Here is a 25,585-nt window from a genome sequence, read left to right as displayed (position 1 = left end):
CATATTGGAGGGAACGATTTGATTAAAAGCAGATCCATAGAGCTGCTGATTAAAATAAGGCTGGATTTTAGAGGGATCAATAATAGATGGCCGTCAGTAATTTGTGCTGGTTAGATATATCCCTAGGATTTGCTGATGGGTATGGTTAGTGAATCTAATATGGGACGAATTCTGCAAAAACTGTACTGGCACTTTAGTTAAAGCGCTTGGGGGGGAGTGGAAATTGAACACTCCTTGGCTGCAGTGGACCAGGTCATTTAGGCACGATGGGAGTTTACCTTCTGGATGAGAGGTTGTGGTGTTTAAATGGTCAGATTTATTGGAAATTGGGGATTTTCTGGCTAGGTCTCATGGTGGCGGGCTGTGTGTCTATTACAGGAACACAGAGTTAGCAGAAAAGCATTGTGTTCGCCGGCTAATACAAGCCGCTTTCCCTAATCGGCGGCTGGTTACTTCCCCCTTCAATGCACATATGGCTCTTGGTCCTTTTGTGTGGAGGACCAATTTGACCTTTTTCGTGTGGACACATCCTTGTGAATCCAGAGGGTGCGTTGTTTCTCTGACTTCAGATTAAGTGCCAGCCATTCAGGGATGAAATCCTTGATTTAAAGGATTCCGGGCCAGTTGGCCATCCACTAATGTTTGCGTATTAGTCTGTTTACCTGAACTCACATTTTGCTTTCCACCACCATTTCAATTATAATTAAAACTGTTACTTTATTTGTCAAATTTATGTTTTATTATTAGAGTAATACGTTTACTGTGTTATAAGACGTTTAATGTGCAGTGGAAAGAAGCATTATGCAGTTTAATCTAAAGCTAAAGGTGTCCGAGCAGAACAAGCCATTTATTAGTGCTGTTTGTTAGCTAATAGGAACATAAACCAACCTGGAAAAAAGTCCTTAGATTTACTGGAAGGAAGGTTGTTTATGACTTTAGTAATGGAGGTTTTGGTAGTGGAGGGAGCAAAAGCCAGATGTAAGTGGTTTAAGGAGCAGTGAGATGAGAGAAGTAGGTGAGTCAGTTGTAAACAACCAGCTCAAGAAGTTTGGAGGCAAAGGGAATGAGGCAGGGGTTGGTGGGATACAGAGGAAGCAGGCAGATGACTACTGGCCAGAGTTACAGTCCAGGAGGTGTAAGAATCAATTTACAATAATGAAGCACAAAATAGAGTCACTAGAAAAACTTAGGTTATATTTAACAGCATGTTTTCTAAGTGAAATGATTTCTGCCATCGAAACAGTCAATGAAAAGCACTGACATACTTTTCTGAAGGTCAGATTGTCAGCAAGTAGGTGAAAAACAAAGCAACCATAGGTTCAACATTGTGGCACAGTGTTAGTATTGCTACCTCACAGCACCTTTTTTCTATTTCAACCTGGGCAACATCTGTGTCAGATTGGGTTTCATCCTGGTTCTCCAGTTTCCTCCCATACTCCAAAGACACACTGGTAGGTTAATTGTCTTCTAGCAAACCCCTATTGTGTGTGTTTGTTTGTGTGTGTGTGTGTGTGTGTGTGTGTGTGTGTGTGTGTGTGTGGGGTAAGGAATATAAAATGTAAGCTCCACTGGGGCAGGGAATGATGTGAATGATTAAATATTCTCTGTAAAGCGCAGCATAATCTATGGTCGTAATATAAATAACAGTTAATAAATAAGAACTGAACAGACAACATTATTTATTAAATCTCTACTCGGGCATAATAGATTATAGCAGGAGTTATTTTTATATGAAGTAAACATTGTCCCTTTATACATAATCACCAGTAAAATCTGCAATTAAATGGTCATTTTGGCATTTTTTTAAAAAAATAGCTGTAACACTCTCAGCCCTTTAAGACCTCCCTGATAATCACTCTCTGAATGTGATTAGAATTTTTAAATGGAATTTAACTGCTGGTGGAGGCTGTTGAAACACAATACAAAAACAACAATGTAGTCTTTCAATAACTATACACTACTATGCACATTTATTGCGTTGCTGAGTTTTTCTTTTCTCATGGTCAGTGTTAAGTGGTAAAATAAGAGTGACCAATAATATCCCCGTCCTTCCAATCTGCCTCTTATTAGTTCTACCATTGATACCAATGGAAGGTAAGCTGACATGTAGAGATTCTGAGTAGAGCCAGTGATACCTCTAACAGGACAAGTGATCTCTACAGGATATCTGAATTATTTTTTTTCTATAAAAAGTGCACCTTGCTATAATTTAACCCAGCATGTAGATCAAAATACAACTTTGCATTGTGTCACAATTGTACAAGAATAGTTTCTCAAATATGTTGATCCATTACCAGATATTAGTGCTATCAAGAGTTCAAGATCGTGTGGGAACTATTCAACTGTGAAGTCTTTTCCATTCATCTCAAAGAGAACTGACCAAATATTGCTGTAAATATTTTTGGAATCTCAACAACACACACACCATATTAGTCAATGAACCAGACAAGTATCCTGCTACAAATATATTTATTTTATACAATGATACACATAGACCTTAGTGCCTCTGATTTGTATAATACAGAAAAGGGAACAAAAATGAATATATTTAGGTACTTGAGAGGCATGTACCATTAAAGTAAAGTGGAGAGTCTGATAGGAATGCTACAGGTATTTCAAATATCATGTTAAGGCATCCTATTAGGGTCATAATATTGTCATAGTACTATCATTTCAATTGTTCTAACTGAGTAAAGAAAAAAATAAATTAATTACAGTCCCTCAGAATAAAGCCTTAATTACAGAGATACCCATTACTTAGTCCATCTACAGCTATATCCTTCTCAGCAGACTGGATCGCATCTGTTGTTTTAGAAGAGCTTAAAGGTCAAAAATGCGAGTAGAGAGGCGGCCAACACAGCCCATGATGCGGCTAGAGAGAAAGAGAGATACATGGGGATGATATTATATTCAGACAATGTTCAGGCTTATCAAATGCTAAGGAAATATCCTGAAGTCACATGTCCCCAATTTTATTAACTTATTATGATTTGTACTTCACCACTTGAATGACCTGCAGAAATCTTTTGTCGCTTAATTTTTTTAATTATTACGTTTTGACCGCAATTTGAAATTCTGTCCCAATATCATTTAACAAAGCCTTATGAGAGTCCTCTTAGGCCTTCTACCTACTGACATATAATTTCCAAGTGTCAGTAAAACCGCAGGTCAAACGTTTGACGTGTGCTTATTAACTGTTTCTGTATGTGTTCAGGAGGTCTAGGGAGGGTTAATACATGGACCTAAATGAACTTTAGTTGGGTTTAATATATTGAAAAGCACAAGAAACACTCAAATGCCACAACATAATGCAATGCTCCCAAATGTGTTCTAATGTGAGACTATTTACCTGCATTGTACTAGATGTAAAAAACGCTAATGAACACATGTATTTTAATGTTGTTAGGTATGAGGCCTAACAGAAGTGTAACAAGTAATAACATCAGGAAGTTAAAATATTCATCTTAAAGTCCTGTAACTGTAGGTATTACAGCGATCTCCCTGCCTGTGTAACGGTTTTGTGTTTGAAAGTGGTTTACCCTATTCTCATCAAGACACAGTTTCTAGCTATTTTGGAATAAAGATCTTACCTTTTCTGTCTAATGTTTAAGGCACATTTATAGATATACTGTAACTGCCACTATGTTAGAACTCCAGAATATGTGAAATTGAGATAGAACAAAAGTTGTTCAAAGAGTAGTGAATACATTACACAAGCAGAAACTTCTTTCCATCATTCTCTCCCTTCACCTTCATTTGAGAAAGTTCCTATAACGTCCTACTGTTCACTTCCATTTCTAGTGTATTTACACCTTTGTGCACGTACCCAGTCACCCACCTCCATTGCAGTGTTCATCCCTGTGTATACATGCATATGCTGTACACCGATGCCAATCAAAAGGTGGCCCATTGGCAGCATGTCTGTCACTTCCTGAACCAGTTTAAATTTATCAGTTAAACAGGTATATTGCTTTTAACTTAACAATGGCGGTTTAATACTACTGCTATACATTATTCAAAGCATCTCATAATCATGTTGTGATTATCTAACTTAAACCTATTTCACAACAGTGCTATACTCTAACAACTTCTGCAAATTAAAGTTACAATGTTGGTAATTAATTTTGTCAGGTTGTATTTTTGTAATAATATATATAATCTTACCTGTATGGTATCCGGAGCTAGTATAATTCACACCATCTGTAAACCACATTAATCATTTAATTAAAAGTATAATCAGCAAAGCCTGTATTTAGTTATATCATGTATATTAAAAGAAAAATATTAATAAAGTGATTTAGAAAACAGAAATTAGGAAAGTTGTCAGCACTAAAGTCCTGGCTAAGTTTTTTTTGTTATGGTTTATTCTCAAGAAAAAAACCTATGTTCATCATCTGAGTAATATTGTTCATTATTTGTCTTTTGCTAAATTAGCATTGTTTTTAGTTCAAGCATCTACTATTTCTCAATCTTACTAAAATAGATTATCTATCATTACATATTAGTTTGTCTCCAATTTTTTTTTAATACTACATTTTCTTGTTCCAAAGTTTAAAGGTAATTTCTTCAGACATCTATCTTTCTGTATTTTACACCAACAGAGTTGTTTAATTTTGTTGTCCTTTAATACGACAGAGCTCTCCTCTGTGGAGGACCTGTTTAACCAATGATTAGGCAGCAGCTGGGGCTCTAAATCCTGGTGTGTGGGGGCGCAGCGCCACCTGCATTTATATTATTTTATCAACCACTATAGGTAGTGGGGGCTCCCGAGGTTGGCTAGAATCATCAGGGCCAGCCCTGGTTTAAAGGGTGCAGCCCTACAGTCACTAGGCACACAGGCAGCCTGACATGAAACCTGAGTGCTGTTAGATGCTTGTCAGTGTGGCCGTGTTTTTCAGTCTGGTCTTGCGAGATGAGCACTAACACAAGATTAGACTAAGCACCGTCCATACCCGCACTGTCAGGTAGCTAGTAACAATGGGATTTCCTGCTAGACTAACTGTCCAGAAGAATAAAGAAGTGCTGGAGCCCGAAGAATAAGAGGGAGGAGGCTGGGCCTGAAGATTGCTGCTGGAGAGGAAAATAAGTGACACGTGCTGCTGAAATAGTTGGGGGTTGATGGGGACATGAACAAATGCCTGGGGGTGGTGGCTGCATGAGGTGTAATGAAGTGACTGGCAGGGGGGTTATGAATGGCCACTTGTGCTTGACAAAATGGCTGAGGGGGTGATGAATTGACTGGGAGATTGGGTGATAAAATGACTGGGGCTGTCATAAATTGTCCACTTGGTGCTGATAAAATGGCTTAGGGGGTTGGTGATGAATTAACAGGTTGGATTGGTGATGAAATAGCTGGGGAACGGGTGATGAAATCGCCAGGTGGGTCATGAATTGACTGGTGGGTGGGGACATGATCTCTGTCTTGTATGGCGGTCACAAGGATGTTCTTTGTGGACTCAGCAGTCTCTAAATTTTAAATACTAGTCAGATGAGGCTGGTAGATGTTTATATTTCATAAAAGCTCTTTAATAACATATTCATATTTTTCATTGTCTATGCTTGTGCCAGGGGATAATTTTATTTACCCATAATGGAGTGATGTGTTTTAACTAAAGATCATAATCATTCATGGTTTGTTAAAATTTTGCATTCTAATATACTTTTTGCAGATCTCTGAAACAAGACCCCCAACTTTCCAGCAGCCGGCTAGACAACAACAAAGCTGCAAGAACAAGCAAGTAAAAACGGACTTAATCCGTCTAGATTTGAATGTTGGAGAATATACTCCTGGATATGAGCATATATATATATATACACGTGTGTGTATATCTGCAAAAAAATGTTCTTCTTCTGAACTTTATTGAAACATTTCATGTAATCATTGATTCAACTTCTATCACAACTTATCTTCTTTCATCTAGGCTGTGCATTAAGTGTTTTACATTTTTCTTGGTATGTTTTAGGCTTCTGACTGTCCACTCTATCATTCTAGACATGCCTAGTGATCAGCTGTATAACCATGGTCCTAGTATGCAGAAATTTGGGTTCCATATAAGAACATACTTTGCTCTGGTCAGTTGCCATATGTTATAGTCAGAGGTATAAACCTGAATAAAATGTTTATCATCATCAAATGATTGTATTTAAAAATGACAGGCAGCTTATGCACAGGATCATGCTGCCTGTCGCCCATGTATACGTGTAACAGTCTTATTTTTCATACAATGGGCCCGATTTATGTCTGAATTTACACGTAAGTTGCGTTTTTTAAAAGAACACAGAACTTGTGTGTAGTTCCGACTGTACTCAAAATCAATCGTATCTCTAGACAGGTTACAATTTGAATCTGGGGCTAAACACGCTCTGCCTAAACAGTACTTTCCTTACGTACACAAACAGAACAGACTGCATTATGTGCCCATGCGTATGAACAATAAAAGGTCACAAAACGCATAAAAGTTTGATGTGATCATAAAATAAAACAACAACTTAACAGTACAATCATTTATTTAAATATTTTTTCTAAAAACAAAGATTGATATAACTTTTTGTTACATTATTTACATATATAAATTTGCTTTCAATGGGTACTGTACATTTAATGCATTTTATAGTATATCTTAGTTGCATAGTGTTGTCCTGTGATAAATAGTGGCACACATATATGTACTTTGTAATTCAAAGACTATGCAGTGTCAGTCATCACTATCAGTCAGCATTTACACCTACCTTGTAGTGGGTACAAAATATAAGGGTGAACACAAGCGTACTTACGACAACACAAGACTTACATAGGCCGCATCTGCATTAGAATGCCCTTACTGTAGATGGCCTATGTAAGTCCACTTCTTCCCACTCTTGTTTCATCTCTCGAGTCACAGGGAGTCATAAGTGTCATGTGTTCAGATATGAATTGCGTGCAAATGCTTTCGTTGGTGTAATGTCCATTTCTGGGCATGTGCAGAACTATTTCATGCAAGATACACTACGCAAAAGGGCGAACGTCCGAACATATATCTTGCTCAATATGTCTATTCCATACCTTAAGGCAGTCTAGACTTTTTTCTAGATATCTGGATATTACACTTTGTATATGAATGAGGTCCTCCATTGTTTTAAATGCTGCTTACGGTTTTTGCGGGAGCCCAGTGGGAGACGTTAGAAAGGGGAGAGGGGGCTTTCGGTGCCATAGATGGCCTTATAAGATTGTTATTGGCTGCTCATAATCTTTTATATGTCATCCTCTATGGTACTGAACCCCCCCTTCTCTAACCCTCACCTAAATTATCCCTTTGATCCCAAAACACTGATCAACATATAAACACAAGAGCGTGGACAACCTCCTTAGGAAACCCATGATATACCAGAAGACAATGCGCCTTATAACCATAAACACTACTTTAGAATTCATATTTACCTTGAAGTAGCAGATTTATTCCCAGTCCAGAAGACTTTGAATCTGCTGACCGGCCAATGCGACTCTGTGAGAATAAAGTGATAACATGTCTTATATTGTCACCTGGACAGTCATTATTAACTAAGTGACATAGGACAATGACTGTCCTATGTCATTTAGTGCAGTATCTGCACTAACTAATTCAAGTGTAAAAAAACAAAGAAGGGTACAGTATCCCTATTTTTAAAAATGTGACAGTGTATATCCCTGTTACTAGTATATTGAATACATCTGTCTTTAGACTTTCCTATGGTTTATGTAGACCTTACAAGTTAGTATTTGTTGAATAGAAGTATGCCAAATGTAAAATATTATTTAATATCATAAGTTAATGATCTCGTAAATGACTGATGATACAATTTGATAATAGGTGCTTTTTAATATCTTTATTGGTGACATTGCAATTGGTAATGAATGGAAAGTATGTCTCTTTGCAGATGACACAAAGATATGCAATAGGGTAGACACACCAGGAGGGGTAAAACAAATGATTGATGATTTAGGTAGACTATAGAAATGATTAAGAGAGTGGAAACTACAGTTTAATGCAAAAAATCGGGGCAGCACGGTTGCTAAGTGGTTAGCACTTCTGCCTTACAGCACTGGGGTCATGAGTTTAATTCCTGACCATGGCCTTATCTGTGAGGAGTTTGTAAGTTTTCTCCGTGTTTGCCTGGGTTTCCTCTGGGTGCTCCGGTTTCCTTCCACACTCCAAAAAAAACAACAACATACTGGTAACAAAATTGACCATAGTCTGTCTGTGTGTGTGTTAGGGAATTTAGACTGTAAGCCCCAATGGGGCAGGGACTGAAGCGAATGAGTTCTCTGTACAGCGCTGCGGAATTAGTGGCGCTATATAAATAAATGGTAATAATAATAATAATAATCATGCACTTGGGTCTCAAAAACCCAAAGGCTAAATATAGTATTAATGGCACTATAATGGAAATTATTGAGGAGGAAAGGGATGTAGGAGTCACTATTTCAGGTGACTGAGAATGGCAAAGTCAGATGCTTAGTTGCATAGGGAGAGGAATCAGTAACAGAAAGAAGTAATAATGTCACTGTATTGGTCATAGGTACGGCCTCATCTAAAATACTGTGTTCAGTTCTGGAGGCCATATCTCCAGGAGATTATAAAAACATTACAGACTGTACAAAGAAGGGCAACTGGTGTATGAGCTAGAGCACAAAACTTACCCAGAAAGACTAAAAGATCTTAATATGTATAGTTTGGGGCAGAGAAGGAAAAGGGGGTAAATGATTGAAACCTTCAAATATATCAAGGGTTTTAACAAGGTACAGGAGGGAAAAAATTTTCAAAGAAAGAGAAGTGTAGCATTGAAACTGGAGGGAAGTGGGTTTAGAGGAAATTTGAGGAAAAACTACTTCCCATAAAGGGTGGTGGATTAGTGGAATAACCTCCCATTTAAACATGCTTGGGATAGACCTAAGGATATACATACAAAGAATAAAGGACCAAATAGGCTTTGATGTGACCATTGTTTAAAAAATGAGCAGACTAGATGGGCCAAGTGGTTCTCATCTGCCGTCAAATTCCATGTTTCTATGTTTATGTTTCTATAAATGTAAATATTTGAATGGCCGCTCTGGGTTCCTGCACATATGCATTTTGTTAGTTATAATAGCTTCCCGGAAGTTACTAAGAATGGAAATAAAATGGCAACTTCAGTAGTGACTATCTGAATCTCTGTACATTGGCAGTGTGAGTCCTCACACATTATATAGAGAAATAAATGTAGATTTTTATGTTAAGCTTAGAAATGAGATGAGCTTGAGCCACAACTTTACAGCTCACAATTCAAATATAAACATTTTAAGATTTTCAGTGATAACCTGCATAGCCTCAGGTGAGTGACACAGTGTTTGTTGCTGGTATACACAACACATATGCAACCCGCCTTATGAAAAAGTTGGACACCAGTCACATTCACATGACTGTGAAATTAAAGTAGTGTGAGGAAATGCACATACATATTGCCAGTGTTTAATGATCACTTCAGGGAAATCAAAGTTATTGTCTAACACTTTATAGCTTCATATTTTAAGCCTTAGTTTTCATCTGGCCCGGGTAGTCCGTCTTTCTTAGTGTCTCCTGATATGTGACAAGTACTAATTGCAGTTCATGTTCCCACTTACCCAGCCACTCTTTACAAAACTCAAAGCAATTTCATATATTAGGCTAAAGAGTGCACAATGCAGAGGTATAAGGGCTGTAAGACACAATAAACTCTGTCACTTACCCCACTGCATCCATTAGTCTTGTTACAGAGGTCCACATTACAGAAAATATACACTTCAGGGTATCCTTGAAATGCAAAGGAACTGATTTTGATTCTTGCCTCCAGACTCACTCCATTTTGTACCACTGTGGTTTGTACGCCATCATCAGCTGCAGAGCTGTTAATAAAAATCAAATTACATGATTCATGACTTACACATGCAAATTGCCACTGGGATAACAGGTTAGAATTCAATGTGTTCTTATTATGGAGCGGGTCTGAGGATTGTGCTCTCCATTTGTCTATACAGAAGCAGATTTTTATGCACATAGATAAGCACATTTAAAGGGATGTGCAGTCTCACATCATCCCCATTGATTGATTGATAGTGTGAGCCTATTTAACAATGTGAAGCGCAAAACAATGTGCTAATTTTTACTTACCCTGCACTTACAAGTTGCACAGCATTAGCGTCATTTTGGTCATTGGTGGGAGTGGCTAAGCACGAATCTACTCTTAGAGCAAAAACAGTTCCATCTGCATCTGAAGAAAACAACCCGAGATAGACATCTGATCCAACATCCACTTCTTCATTCTGCTGTATCGGAGTAGTGTATGTCGCATCCTTATATGCAGCCATGATGACAGTAAAAACGCCGGTTCCATTTTCTGGGGTTAAATGGATTGTACTGTAAAAATAAAAACATCTTCATCAAATCACTATATCTATTTACTGTCTTTTAAATAACCAGTGTTTTTATAGGTCTCCATAGAATAACATAGTCATAGAAATAAGCTGTTTTATTTTATAGCTCCATTCTGTGTGACAACAGAGCAAACTGACAGATTTATGATTATTGCTGCCACAGTGACTGTAATTCCATCATATCGTGTTATAGTGAGTATACTGTAAACACCACAATAAACAAACTTAATTTCAGTCATCCAAATTAGATGTTTTATTTTATAATACCATTCTATGTGACAATAGAGCAAAATGACAAGTCTATGGGTGCTGCTGCTATTATATTTTCCTATGAAAAATGTATGTAATGGGGAGAGAAGTGAAGTGAAAATAAGGAGGAAGAGGATTTCTGCAATAAATTATTTTCAGGAGCAAAGTTCCCTTAGTCTCTTGTTGACCACAGATATTCTACACCGTATTGTCCAGACCAGTTGTCACATTTTCTCCATGTGTAATTTATTCTAGGAATAAAAATAATTTTTGTTTTCTTAGTCTAAGGCAGGGTTTCCCAAACCCAGTCCTCAGGGCTCCCCAACAGTGCAGGTTTTCCATATCTCCTTGCTGGAGCACAGGTGTATTCATTACTGACTGACACATTGTAACAAATCCACAGGTGGTCCTAATTATGTCACATGTGATCCAGAAAACCTGCACTGTTGGGGAGCCCTGAGGACTGAGTTTGGGAAACCCTGGTCTAAGGGTTTTATAATAAAATAAATAGAATTTTATTTTTATCACAAAAATTACACTGTCCATGACTGTGCTTTTGTTATGTTTAAGCATTTAGTGAAACACTGAGCGACTGTTTGCATTATAGACGTGTGAGGGGCAACAGTAAATAGTAAATATATAGTACTGGAACAGAATTGTATATCCTAAAAGCTGGGCTACATATTACATCTTACTATCTTAATTAACAAAATAAAGGAAAGTGTATCAGTGGTTCTTAACCACTTCTGTGTAACTTATTACTGTGCCATGAAGAACTTAGTGTGCTGCAGTCTCAAGCACCTAATACAAACTATTCAGTAATAAGGGGAAGTGAAAGCAAACTACATATACTGAATATAAAATCTGACCTACCTCAAGTTAGAACATTACACATGCCGACAAATTTTAGTCTGTTTTTTAAAATGTCTCCCTAAATGTCTGTTTCTCTAAAAAAATACTGTGGCTGATATGCTATCATTAGAGCACTGTCACAGTAGGGATCCAAATTATAGCGTAGAATCTACAAAAAAACCATTGGAATATTCAATGGAGATTTCATGGGTGTAGGGTATTATGAGTGGTGGAGAGAACATCCAGAGGACACCAGCCCAATTATAGGAAAAAAAACTATTTGATTTTAATATACATATCTGCTGATGCTTATTGCAGCTGTAAGAACTAGTTCTGACTGTTTTTGAAAACATAAGTGTGATTTATCATTGATAGATGTCAGGCTTTTGCAAACAATCAACTTAGGGTGCATACAGGCCCGGCGCTCCCATTAGGCAAGGTTAGGCACTTGCCTAGGGCGCCGGGCTCTGGAGGGCGCCTGGAGGGCGCCACAGAATGAAAATTACTTTAAAACTGTGCGGTGACCGCTGACCATACCTTTCACGGAGGCATAATTAATCTAAAAGAAATATATAATTGGCTTGACAATCTTATAATCAAAATGTAAAAATGTATTTAATCTTATAATCAGTTAAAACAATTCACACAATTACAATAACCAAATATCACATATATTACAATTTACAAAATCTATATTATCATTTACAAAATATTATTGTATCATTTATCACAGCAGCAAAATCACACACAATCTGACAATTATATATCTATAGAACCGGATCATAAATTTCATGTCCCTTGTAAGATAAGCAACACACTTGTATGTTTAGGAACAAACCATCCCAATGATAGTCTAATGAATCAACAGGTGTTGAATTATACAATCCTGGGGAAAAACTGATGATATACAAACAGGAACTTCCATCTGAAAAGGTAGCCACCATGAATATCTAAATAGCAAAGTGTAGTTGGAAATATATCCACCCAGATTTCTTTATACAAATGAAGAAGGGGGTGATAATTTGTAACAAATTGCTTGCTGACATGTTTTGTGTCTCACAATTTGCTAGAGGAATTTATTGGTCAATTATACTGAACCTTATATATTGATAGAAATTACCCTAAGTGCTGTTAATCTTGTGTGTCTGAATTTCTAATGTTTTATTTAACATTTAGGAAAGGAGAGCAATACCTCTTTGTACGGAAGGTGGGAATTCGCTTTTGTTTTATGTATTTTCACCAGTGCCTAAATAGAGTTAATCCTTTTTGTGTTCAACATTATTAGAGTGCTTATGCGTCTGGTAGAACAATGGGTTATTACTGAGTCAGGAGAAAGTAATGTGCTTTACTGCACTTCTTGCAGTAAAGCAGGATGTGTTTATTTCTAGCATAAATAACAATAAACATCATAAAGGCAAAGTCTAGGCCTACCCACATGTAGGGATAGGTCCCCTCACTTTTTTGTTTTTTTCCCAGGTCAGGTAATGCCAACCAGAGCATGCAATTGAGGAAGAGCTGCCACCTTTGGTCGGTGGTCCTGGGTCTTGAAGTAGTATCTTGATTTTTGCTTGTTAACATGCTCCAGCCAAACAGCAGCCAAAGCAGAGCCACCCAAGAGCCCAGAGACTGCATATCAACGTACAACAACTCCACCATCTTCAACTTCTCCTGAAGTAGATGTATACTCGAAATGAAATACCCCTTCCCTCTACCTCTCTCTGTGCCGCCTGCTGATCCCCTTTTTCCCTCCATACTGCCCTATCCTATGACCTGGATCTGGCTTTAGAGATGGTGGCTGGGAGGGGTGGAGCTTTGTGTGCCATATGAGGTGTGAGGTGGCCAGACTGCACAGAGCCAAATGGCTGCAATAGAGGCAACTGGACAGGTAGGAAACATGATTTGCAAAACATTCTTCCTTTCAGTCTACCTAAAAGCTGAAATTTTTGTGTGAGCGTGCCTTGAGCGCCAAATGTTCTAAAAAAAACTGTCCTACAATGCGTCTATCAAAATGCATCTCACCTTTCTAGAAGAAAAAAAGAACATATATATTGAACAAAATTCTTGTAGATAAAATGCACATTGAAGTTGGATCAAAATGTAGTAGCTCCACCCACTCATGTAAAAAATGGATGTGAGTGCAGCATGACTAGAGGTAGATGACCTTGTCACAATGGATACAGCCGTCTGCTTAGGAGAAATATTTTCCCCAGCACTTGGTAGTCTAATTTTATCAGACAGAAATGAGTAAAAAATAGTATACCTCCAACACCAAATAATTGCACTCATAAGTTAAATTCTGGTCAATACTGACTGTGTGTAATATCTTTCTTCAGGCAGACATGCTGTACTAGTCTGGATTTCTGCTGTTTCAGCAATGCAGCAATTAATCTTACCTGCTGCATTTCTCAGCAGTTATCAAGCTGCACTTGTGGTCTGGCATTTAAAACTCTGTCTCTGGCTGCAATGATGGTCAGACCATTGTGGAGCCTATGCTGTCACACAGCTGCAGTTTCTGGGATTCAGGCATGATCCTGTTCTTGCAATCCTGAATTCCTAATCCTATTTCTGTAACTCTGAGTTCCTGGTCGTGTAATCTAGAGTTCCAACCTATCTGTTACCTATGGGAAACTCTCTGTTCTGTCCCCCTGCTCCCTGTGTGCAACCCTGTTCTACCCAAATACTCCCAATCCTTTCCACTTGTGTGTCTCAGATTTAATCACTTACTTCCTAGCACCTTCTTGACAATAGGTCATTGAAGTAAATGTTTGACACATTGCTGCTCACATCAAACATTTGCATTAATGTCCTAAATTAAACCATGCTTTTTTATTGTATTAGGAATGAATTAACGAATAATATACATGTATGACCTCACCTTCTGACCTGACAACATGAGTCACCATAGACATCTCACCTTAACACAGGATGTAGAGAGATATTTAGACTGGTCTGCATGGTCAGGTTGTATGCACAGGTAATGTTGTAGCTGAGTGGATTCTTGGTAATGAGAGGTCCGGCAACTGGTTCAATGTATAGAGTGTTGGAAATATAGATATTTGATGAATCTTGCTGCATAAGGGAATAGAATGAAGAAATATAAAAATAAAATGGTATAATGCCAAAAAGTAAAATATGATTTGTTTGTCATACATTGCTTATTTCTTCAATTATGAAAATACACATTTTGCGCAAACTTTTCTGAAGGGAGCGTATTAATAAGATCAAATAACCTTAAATTGCTTTTGGGAACATCCATCTGACCATTTTCCATGATGAAATCACCCTCAGAGTGACAGAGTGATAAATATACTTTGTGTACTGAATGTCTGTTTTCGGGTAGCAGCGCACAGCCAAGAAATGGATCAGCACTTTGTATTTTAATGAGGCAGATAAATTCATGTTACTATGAATGAAAAACTATAGGGCCAGTTTATCAAAGGGCTAAAAGTTACATTGAAAGACCATTTTTCACATTGCCCTATACATTAAGTGAATTATTGCTATTGATAACTTGGTGTTTTTAATAGCAATATGGCATTTGACAATTCACCCTTCATGTTAAGGGGTTTTCTCTGGAGATAACAAAATAAAGATTATTTTCTAGGGAAGGGAGGTAGATACCACAAAAGTATTTAAGAAAAAAACCCATTTTATTATTTTTCCGTTTGGTAGAAGAGGTCCTGAAATAATTGTATTAGAAAAACCATAATTGCACTAAAGAAAACACATACAAAACTTAATTTTATGTATTTTTAATAAGGTTTTTACTTCATCGTTCATTAAATGTTTCTGAAATATATTAAAATAAATAAGAAGAAATATGTGATTATATAAGAATAATGTAAGGTGTTTTAAAATTTGTCATAGTCAGTAAGACTTATCACTGTCCTCACGTCTGAAATATATGTGGGAAAATAAGTGCTTTACTTAGTATTGATTTTTGCTTGTTAACATGCTCCTAATATTAGTTAGCTGAATGGTATCACTTTTGGGTTTTAATGGGTACACGTTCAAAGTGTCGCTAGGTAAACTATATAAACCCTCCATCGGGTCAGGTATGTATTTCTGCTCTATATGTTCAATCTCTGAAAACAGATTGAGAATAGCTCTCAAGCGCATCTGTTGTCTATTGCTAGGCTTAATATACCTCCAGCGTTGGTCTATGAAACAAGATCTCGGCTGTAGGGGAGTTCCCTATATCTCAGAATAGTTTTCCCTGTATTCAGGATAATAGTAGCAATTTTCTCCCTAGCACAGTTATCTCAATAATAAAGTGAATTGCTATCTTGCATAATAACCTTTATAAAACAGACACATACAGAACTACAGCTATGCCGACACGTCTTTCGCTGCTTGCTTTGTTAAGGCCTTGAGATAACTATGACAGGGAGCAAATATCTATTTTGATATATAGTGAACTTCCTTACGCCCGAGTTAACAATTTCCACTCACCAAACAGGTGAGCTTTAGGAGAGATTGTCTGTTATTGTGCCATTTAACTGTGACTCTCTGGATAAATCAGATAGTTATTTTTAGACTACCATATACCAAACTATTCCACAATAGATATATTCATGGAAACAGCTACGGAATAATATATATCGGGAATGACAAGGGAGAGAGAATGACAAGAGAGAATCATGATTCCAACCTGACATCTCTCTCACAAATCAACTACATTGAGGGACATAGGTTTTCTAATAGCGAACTAAAGATATTGTCTACAACAGTGCTCTAAATGGGGCAGCATGTGCAGGTATGACAATATGGCAATACTCCACCTCACTTCTTCACAGACCACGCGGTAAGCAGGGTTTTCAAGGCAGGGGAGCGTTATGCTTGTGAGGCGTTCTGCTCCACCTGCCTTCCCCATTTGTGCTGCATCCTGTGGCAGCTCCCTGCCCCTCTCTACATTATGTTAAATTCTCACCGACTGTCAGGACGTGATGACGTCACACCCGACAGTCAGTGAGACTGGAGCAAGAGGCAGAGAGGAGCTGGGAGCAGAGAAGAAAAGAAGAAGAGCAAGAGACAGAAGAAATAAGGTCATAGAAAGGTACAAATAGAATGGTGTGGTTCAGAGTAATGATGGAGGAGGCAGAGTGTGACATTTTGAGGGGGCACAGTGTGATTTATAGATGAGGCACAGTGTGATTTATAGATGGGCACAGTGTGATGAATGAGGGCACAGTGTGATATGGTGCACAGAGTAATGAATGAGGGCACAGTGTGATATGGTGCACAGAGTAATGAATGAGGGCACAGTGTGATGGAGGGGGCACAGTGTGATGAATGAGGGCACAGTACGATATGGGGGGCACTGTGTGATGAATGAACACAGTGTGATGAACGAGGGGGCACAATGTGATAAATGAGGGGGCACAGTGTGATGAACGAAGGGGCACAGTGTAATAAATGAGGGGGCACAGTGTAATGAATGAGGGGGCACAGTGTGATGAACGAGAGGGCACAGTGTAATAAATGAGGGGACACAGTGTAATGGAGGGGACACAGTGTAATGGAGGGGACACAGTGCGATGAAGGAGGGGGTACAGTGCGATGAAGGAGGGGGTACAGTGTGACGGAGGAGGGGCAAAGGTGTGAATTAACTAGTGAAAGGAAATAATAGGAGCAGGAACAGGGTTAGATAGGATCAAAGAGTAAGGTAGGAGTGAGACAAGCAGGATGTGAGGTACAGGGGAGAGCAGGTAGGGAAGGAGAGAGGGGGTACCTGCAATGAAGATAGAGGCACATAGGAACAAAGAAAGGAATCAGATAAGGGAAAGATAAAGGGTTACATGAAAGATATAAAGGAGATCTTTTTGAGTAAACTTGCCTTTACAAGCCAGCGCCGCTTTAAATTTTAGCTGTCAACTCGCCGATCTCCCGTGAGTTGAAAAAACCGGACCATAATACATTTACCCCCAAGTATTATAATTAGCGTGCAAGAAGGTTCTTACCTGTGCCAGTGATAGATCCAATGTATCCAAAAAATAGAAAAACACTGTGCAAGTGAGATTGTTTATATAACATATATGACGATAAACTTACCTATTTCAGAAGTTGGTGTAGAACTTCGAAGATAAATTCTGTTGTGTTTTACAGTGGTGGATGAAAGGTCCAAAAATGACTGCTTAGAAAAGAAAATATAGAAAACAAATCGGCAGCATGTATTCCATTTATAATCACTGGATATAGGTGAAATTGATGTGATCCCACTCACCTAGAATAAGGTGGGTATCTCATATTTAAATAATCCACCATTTTTCATGTAGGGAATTAAAGACTTTGATTAATTCTAATTATACTCATTGTCCAGGACACCTGGAATGAAGGAATCTTTCCATTCACTACATGAAAAATGGTAGATTCATTCTAAGTAAAGATATTCACGTTATCCTAGGTGAGTGGGGCCACATACATTTCTCCTATATCCAAAGTGTTGATAAATTGAAAACACTGACTTTTTTCTTTTTCTTTCTTTCTTGAACACCAAATTTTGGAACTTTGATCCATCACCATAACACAGAACAGAAGGTTATATGTGAAGTTCCTCACATATACCTGAAAGAGGTGAGATTATTAAGATATTTGTTATATCAACAACAGAGCCAACCCTGTGCTGTTCTCTCCTACCTGTTCTTGTAACTTTGACTACCTGGTGCTGTGGATGCCTCCGGTCAGTTGCTGCTTGGCCGGATCCTGGAATGTTGGAATTCTGTTTGAAAAATAGTTACTATTCACCTCCTGGAAAGGAGAGCAATGAATAAACACCAGGTCAAACTAACCCCAAGCCAGACATTAAGGCAACCAGTCCAATATTAAATTAAGTGTTTACATTGAATAAATAAACCTCCACCCCTCACCAAGCCCCAACATTAGGAGCATTCCCCTTTAATAAGTTCATATATTGCCCTCCAACCTACCCAGTTTTATAATTAAAATTAATCCCAGTCTTTTAAAGATTAGGTGCCAGAATAGACAACAACCCCCTCATCCATATATGTGAAACCCATTTTTTATAGATTGGACACCCCTATATTAATAATAGATTATGAGCTAGAATAGCCATGTACCCCCCTCTCCTCCCCTTGCTATAACGTTTTTAAATTTGTACCAACTTCATGCTCAATGTAGACATTTATTTAGCAGAAGAGAGTGATGGATAATGTACTGTAAGTGTAAACACTAATTCCCATAGAGGTGCTTAAGACATCCCAACCCCCTCCCCCTCCCTTCTCCCTCTTTCTCCTCTCCCTGTACTTTACTTACAGTCTCCTCTCCTTCTTCTTCCCTCTTCTTCTAGTTCTTCTACTTCTTTCTGCTGGTGCTGACAGCTCCTGTGGGCTCCTCTTTATAGTGCTGCAATGTTATAAAGTCATGAGGGTGTTGCTGCATGCATAGGGCAGGGAGCCAGAGACAGGTGCCACCTTTTGTGCTTTGAGAGCCCTGTACCTACAAGAAAGGGGCAGAGGGCATGGCTTGAGCTGCAGATCATAGTGGACCCCCTTGTCTTTTTGGGCCTCTTAGAGCGATATCGCCCGTACTCCCATGATGGCGGCCCTGATCAGCAATCTCACTTGCGCAGTGTGCACTATTGTTTTCTTTTCTCTTTTTGGGTACCTTGGATCTATCATTGGTATGTAGAAAGAACATTCTAACATGCAAATTATAACACTTCTATTTGGTGAGTGTATTATATTCAGCCATGATTTAATTTCACTTGTTTATCAATGGAACACACTGTACTTTTCTTGATATCTTTTTGGTGCTTCTGCGTCAGACTATATACCATATTGAATTTTCATGAACATAGCACAAAATCTTATTTTTGAGGTTTTTAGCACTTAGACTGAAACAAAATAGCAAAATAGATTATTATGCATATGGAGCACCCTGATCAGCAAATCATATTAAATATTTACCCCTTCACAACAACATTCAGAAAACTCAAAGCTGTGAACAACATTAAATCCAGCACAAAAGACACAGTAGTCACATAATAGCAGACAAAATATGTATTTTGTGCAGAAAAGCCCCTCAGTGTAATTGACCCATAGAGGAAAATCGGTGATAGTCATATTAATGACTACCACTATACCAACATCGTTTAAACTTACAAAAAAATGGCGATTTCAGAAATGCCTACAAAAAGAAAATGACTTACAATAAAAATGACACTGTAGCTCCTCAACATCCTTCCGCTACATACCAATTTCTGTCAGGGCCGGATTAACCCGAGGTCTAACTGGGCTATAGCCCAGGGGCCTCGGGCATCCAGGGGGCCCTTCAAAGTCCTCAGCAGCATTATTGATCGGTCCGGGGGCGGGGGCGCCCCCAGCCCGATCAATGCTGCTGAGCACTGTCACTGTAGTCCTCCGTCCCCGGCGCTCAGTAATCTTCTTACTGAGGAGATCTCGCGAGTGAACTTTCGCGAGATCTCCTCAGTAAGGAGCTTACAGCGCGCCGGGGACGGAGGACTACAGTGACAGGTAAGCGCTTGGTGGGGGGGGCCCTCACGGGGTACAGGGGGGCGGTGGGTGGCTCACATTGGGGGCCTCACGGGGGAATGGAGGCGCCCTTAGCCCAGGGGCCTCCATTCCCTTAATCCGGCCCTGATTGCTGTCAATGCCGGCACTTTCAATTTATGTCACTGTTCATAGCTACAGTGATATCTCAGTATTTAACGCACTAATGCCTAACCCTAACTTCTAAATGAGATATTAAAGTCGTGGGGTACTGAAACTGGCACTTTAAATACAGAGATATCACTGTCGCTATGAACAGTGACGTGAATTGAAAGTGCCGGCATTGACAGCAATCGTTATGTTTCTTGCATTCCTGATATCGCCATTTTTTTGTAGGTATACACAATGTTGCTATTACCACCATCGTGAAATAGTACTCAACCCATGGAAAATAAAATGCTGAAAAGTACAATATGAAAATACCAGGCAATTTTTATTGATTGTTAAAGAAAATTTCTAGTAATGTCAGTGTCTATTGACAAAATTACTTTCCTTTTTAGAGTTGGAAGAAAATTATTTCAGACAAATAATAAAATGTTGAAATTCTTTAAATATTGTCCACATAGATAGCTAGTCCTTAGCGAACAGGCAAGAGGTGATATTGTGCTGTTAATACACATGCTGGGTTGTTCTGGATGAACTACAAAGCACCTACTCTTTGCTGATCCTTTGGAGTTTACACATTTATTGCTCTATGCCATCTACCGAATACTGAGACTCTGGTACCTGCTGTTAATTTGAAAACTAGATTTAAAGATTAAAAATGAGAAAAGGTAAATTAGAGTTACGTGACAAGAAATAAGTATTTTACCGTAACGATGTTCCCGCACCATCCTTCAGCTGCTTTTGCTTGAACACTAGACATGTTCATATTGTTCATTACTTTAGGATATGTGTAGTTGCAGAGGTAAGAGTTATTATTCAGATGTAAGGAATTGTAGTCGTAACCAAGGGCTTCCAGTTGACATTTACTGATAGAAGATTCCATTACACCACCTTCACAGTTCACTGTAGGCTTCAAGCTTGCAGGTGCTGCAGACACATAAAAGATTCTTTTTAGATCGGGAAACAATACATGTATCTTACATTAAGGGCTTGCTCAGACAAGCATTTTGGCACGTTATATTTCAAACAAAAAACGATACAGGCAGTTATTTTCTGTTACCCAAATTACACATCTAGGTTACTCTTTGGAACAATCACTGGAGATTACGTTTTTCAGTATTTTGAAGACTAAGTAATAGTTACCAGCTAAATATTATGGGGCTCACTTAGAGTTGGACACACAGTTTGTTTGTTTTTTTGCATAAGATACAAATTTCCCATATGCCCATATTTTTTCATTTGGTATTGAAATGCAAGTTGCACATTTATTATACCCTCTTTATATACAATAGAATAATGTAATAAACTTTCATATACACAAGACACTTTATTACAATATTCTATTTTATACAACTAGGATCATGTGACTTTATCATTTGCTACTAATACTGTCATGCTGCATCTCTGCACTTCCTTTATGATACTGTGATTGTGCTGCATGCATCTTAAGATACGTGTGATATGCATTTAAATGTATTTTTTTTTCATGTATCTTCTTTTATTACGTATGTTCAGGGTGCAAATGCATCTCTAAAATCCCTATATATACACATCATTTCTGGAGTTAATACAGATACAAGTTTTTTATATATGTTCTGATGATCTAAATATATACTATTTATATGTAGTAACACATTTTATAACAGCAAAAGCTTGCAAATAGGTTAATGTAGACTGAGGTATACACACACTATGCTGACTCATAGGTGCAAGTGACTGATGGACATATAATTCCCAGCAGAACATTATCTAACAACTTATGATGTCAGTAAAAGGGTTGGTCACTATAACCAAGAGGTGTTCTGTGTATTTTTTATTATATCTGCAGAATAGCTGAATGCTGCACAACTAGTAATGATGTAACTGGGACTGATACAGTAAACTTGGAGCAGTGTTCAGAACCATCTGTTCTTAACCTGCTCAGCATCACTCAAAGGTTATAATTTGAGAACTTTTAGGTAACCTGTAAACCCAGGTTGGTCCTATTTATGTCTACTTACTGTTTAATAAAGCAATGCAATATACATTTATGTACACACAGTAGGAATATATAATAAAAGATGACCACATGCAGCCCCATCTCAAACACCATGAGGGGACTTGCATCATTTCTCTACATATAAACCACCCTGGGAAAGTCCTGTGCTGTAGGTTCTGACAAAACAATTAATTTTATGTAATCCTGAACATGTATTATAACAATAAGTAAAAAAAAAAAGCAGCAAAAAATTGTATTTTTGACATTACTGCAACACTTTACCCACTGACATGAATTATGCGAGATAGAACTTTAACAAATTGAAGAAACTGTCATATAACCAGAATAATAATCTGTATTCTGTTAGCCTCCTCCTGTTAAACTGTAAACAAAATCATGTGCCCTGCTCTGTAAGTTATTATCATTTTATAAATAGAGACACACACTTGGAAAAGACAGCTTGTGAAATTAGGTATAAAAATAACATTAATAAATTGTTGTAGCTTTCTGTAAGAGATCATTGCAGAAGTTGCATTAACCCAATTCTGTAAGATGACTTCTCAGCTTAGTTATAAATAAAATGTATTTATCAAAGCCCATACCCGGGTCACTGAAAGGACATTGATGTTTCGATTTAAATAATCTTTCACCTGTCAACTTCATAAATAAGAATAATTAATGGCTTTATTTACTCATCTAATGGTATGTATAAAACATAGATAAAACTTACTTATCCCTGAGTATACGGTTTTGTTACAAACACAGGTTTGTTTTCCTTCTACAGTATCACACTCTTCATCACTTAGACACGATGGACTGCATTTCTTCACTTCTGTAGGAGATAACCATGGTAAGAAAATAAATAAATCTTCAGTAGCACGGGCTTTAAACCCCTGACAATGTATAAAGGACTTGTAGTTGTGTGATGTGTAAATATCATTGTTGGATATTTCAACAATATGACTCACCTGTGCAGCAAGATGAATTCCAATACCAGCCACTTACTAGAGAACAGCAGTCATTGGTTTTCATTGGGCACTCACTGCCAGCAGGAACACATTCGGCAATGCCATCGCTACAATAGCATCCATTTATGGTATCACATGACCCTCCACAAACTGAGCATGGACCAGGATTAGAGCCGTCTGCAGAACAATACAAACACAGTTGTGTCATTTTCATCAATTTAGAACTGAATACTATAACATTGTAAACATAGGAGGGAAACTTTATAAAGCAGAATATAGTGAAGAAAGGGGAATAGACAAATCATTTTTACAACATTTTGCCAGGAATGTGGTAATTGCTAGAATGTGTATTATTTGCCTACCAGATATTTTTGCTCACATATGTAGCAGAATGAAGGCTAAACCAGTGATTTTTAGTTTTCATGGGCTTCCCAAGACCATAAGAAAGAAGTATGGAGAAGCTTATGCTGTCCAATAATGATAATATATCTATATAGTTATATATTGTCAATATGCAAATTATATCAATGAACGCTCAAGGTACTGAAGAAAGGTTGTTGAGTAGTTACCAACATGTTAAATATTGTGAAGATGTCCTACAATAAAATGGGAATCCAGACCAGAGTATGTGGAATCTTCTCTTTTGCATTGTTGTGGCACCTGGTAATAGGATGCTGGGAGAAGCTGCTACATCCAATACTGGAGATAGTTATCCGCATGTGAATTGCTTTATGGTGTAATTTCTTGTATGTTATATAGGGTTTTGTAATGTATCACGGCTGTGTATATAAACATGGATGCCGTAAGATCAGGTAACAATATACACACTGTTATACATCAAGTAAGGATGTTCCTATCACACCAACTATTTTACTACAAAGGTCACACAAGATCTACTGCATAAATGTGGAAGCAGCTTAATGTGTATTTCTGTCTAAAATAGCCAGAGCTAAAGCCACAAATCATATTGTTATGTTCTCAAATAATTAGTTTGTTAGTAGATTACATATAGCTGACTCTGTACATTGCTTTTAAAGTGAGTTTTAAAAAGCAAAGTTCTGAATTTAAAAATGACTCACCGTAGCACCCGGCTCCCTGTGCAACTAAGGTGGAGAAAGAAAAAAAAAAAACATTTTACTTATAATTCAATAGTTTTTTTTTAACATAATATGTAAACAACTTTTATTTCTCAAATTGGAATACTTTTCCACTCCCCAAAGAAGAATTGCAATACAATATTAGCAAATTGATTTGCCATTTACTTTCTTTAAATTATGATTATTTTATTAATGACATGTACATTAAGATAACATTTCTTAGAACATTTTTCAGTTTGCTGTTGTTAGGTTTATGAACCAGAACATATAAGTAATTTCCTACTTCCTTTATGTGGACTGCATTTCTTCACTTCTGTAGGAGATAACCATGGTAAGAAAATAAATGAATCTGCAGTAGCATGGGCTTCAAACCCCTGACAATGTATAAAGGACTTGTAGTTGTGTGATGTGTAAATATCATTGTTGGATATTTCAACAATATGACTCACCTGTGCAGCAATATGAATTCCAATACCAGCCACTTACTAGAGAACAGCAGTCATTGTTATCCATTGGGCACTCACTGCCAGCAGGAACACATTCGGCAATGCCATCGCTACAATAGCATCCATTTATGGTATCACATGACCCTCCACAATCTGAGCATGGACCAGGATTAGAGCCGTCTGCAGAACAATACAAACACAGTTGTGTCATTTTCATCAATTTAGAACTGAATACTATAACATTGTAAACATAGGAGGGAAACTTTATAAAGCAGAATATAGTGAAGAAAGGGGAATAGACAAATCATTTTTACAACATTTTGCCAGGAATGTGGTAATTGCTAGAATGTGTATTATTTGCCTACCAGATATTTTTGCTCACATATGTAGCAGAATAAAGGCTAAACCAGTGATTTTTAGTTTTCATGGGCTTTCCAAGACCATAAGAAAGAAGTATGGAGAAGCTTATGCTGTCCAATAATGATAATATATCTATATAGTTATATATTGTCAATATGCAAATTATATCAATGAACGCTCAAGGTACTGAAGAAAGGGTGTTGAGTAGTTACCAACATGTTAAATATTGTGAAGATGTCCTACAATAAAATGGGAATCCAGACCAGAGTATGTGGAATCTTCTCTTTTGCATTGTTGTGGCACCTGGTAATAGGATGCTGGGAGAAGCTGCTACATCCAATACTGGAGATAGTTATCCGCATGTGAATTGCTTTATGGTGTAATTTCTTGTATGTTATATAGGGTTTTGTAATGTATCACGGCTGTGTATATAAACATGGATGCCGTAAGATCAGGTAACAATATACACACTGTTATACATCAAGTAAGGATGTTCCTATCACACCAACTATTTTACTACAAAGGTCACACAAGATCTACTGCATAAATGTGGAAGCAGCTTAATGTGTATTTCTGTCTAAAATAGCCAGAGCTAAA

At 37.7% G+C, this 25,585-nt stretch overlaps 1 protein-coding gene across 1 annotated transcript; it reads right to left on the bottom strand.

Annotated features, from left to right (window-relative positions):
• Positions 1-2,452: 2,452 nt before the first annotated feature.
• Positions 2,453-22,973, bottom strand: LOC142138699 (uromodulin-like). Its single transcript, XM_075195550.1, has 8 exons — positions 22,848-22,973; positions 20,846-21,066; positions 14,421-14,575; positions 10,143-10,388; positions 9,721-9,877; positions 7,418-7,481; positions 4,165-4,200; positions 2,453-2,872 (listed from the first exon to the last, which is right to left on the bottom strand). Exons 2-8 carry the CDS (start codon positions 21,020-21,022, stop codon positions 2,811-2,813), a joined length of 897 nt encoding a protein of 298 aa, XP_075051651.1. The 5' UTR covers positions 21,023-21,066; positions 22,848-22,973; the 3' UTR covers positions 2,453-2,810.
• Positions 22,974-25,585: the final 2,612 nt, after the last annotated feature.

This window comes from Mixophyes fleayi, chromosome 2, assembly GCF_038048845.1.
Source record: "Mixophyes fleayi isolate aMixFle1 chromosome 2, aMixFle1.hap1, whole genome shotgun sequence".
NCBI classification, from domain to species: Eukaryota; Metazoa; Chordata; class Amphibia; order Anura; family Limnodynastidae; genus Mixophyes; species Mixophyes fleayi.
Note: the sequence above shows the minus strand (reverse complement) of the source record. Positions and strands in the feature narration are given on the sequence as shown.

What these genes read in the sequence shown, in the direction of transcription:
- LOC142138699 (XM_075195550.1), bottom strand. Translation starts at nt 21,022, where the DNA reads ATGGAATCTTCTATCAGTAAATGTCAACTGGAAGCCCTTGGTTACGAC. An exon ending in GTGCAACTTGTAAGTGCAGG is followed by an intron (nt 9,878 to 10,142) that starts GTAAGTAAAAAT and finishes TTTTATTAACAG; the next exon opens with CTCTGCAGCTGATGATGGCG. An exon ending in AGACTAATGGATGCAGTGGG is followed by an intron (nt 7,482 to 9,720) that starts GTAAGTGACAGA and finishes TTATTCTCACAG; the next exon opens with AGTCGCATTGGCCGGTCAGC.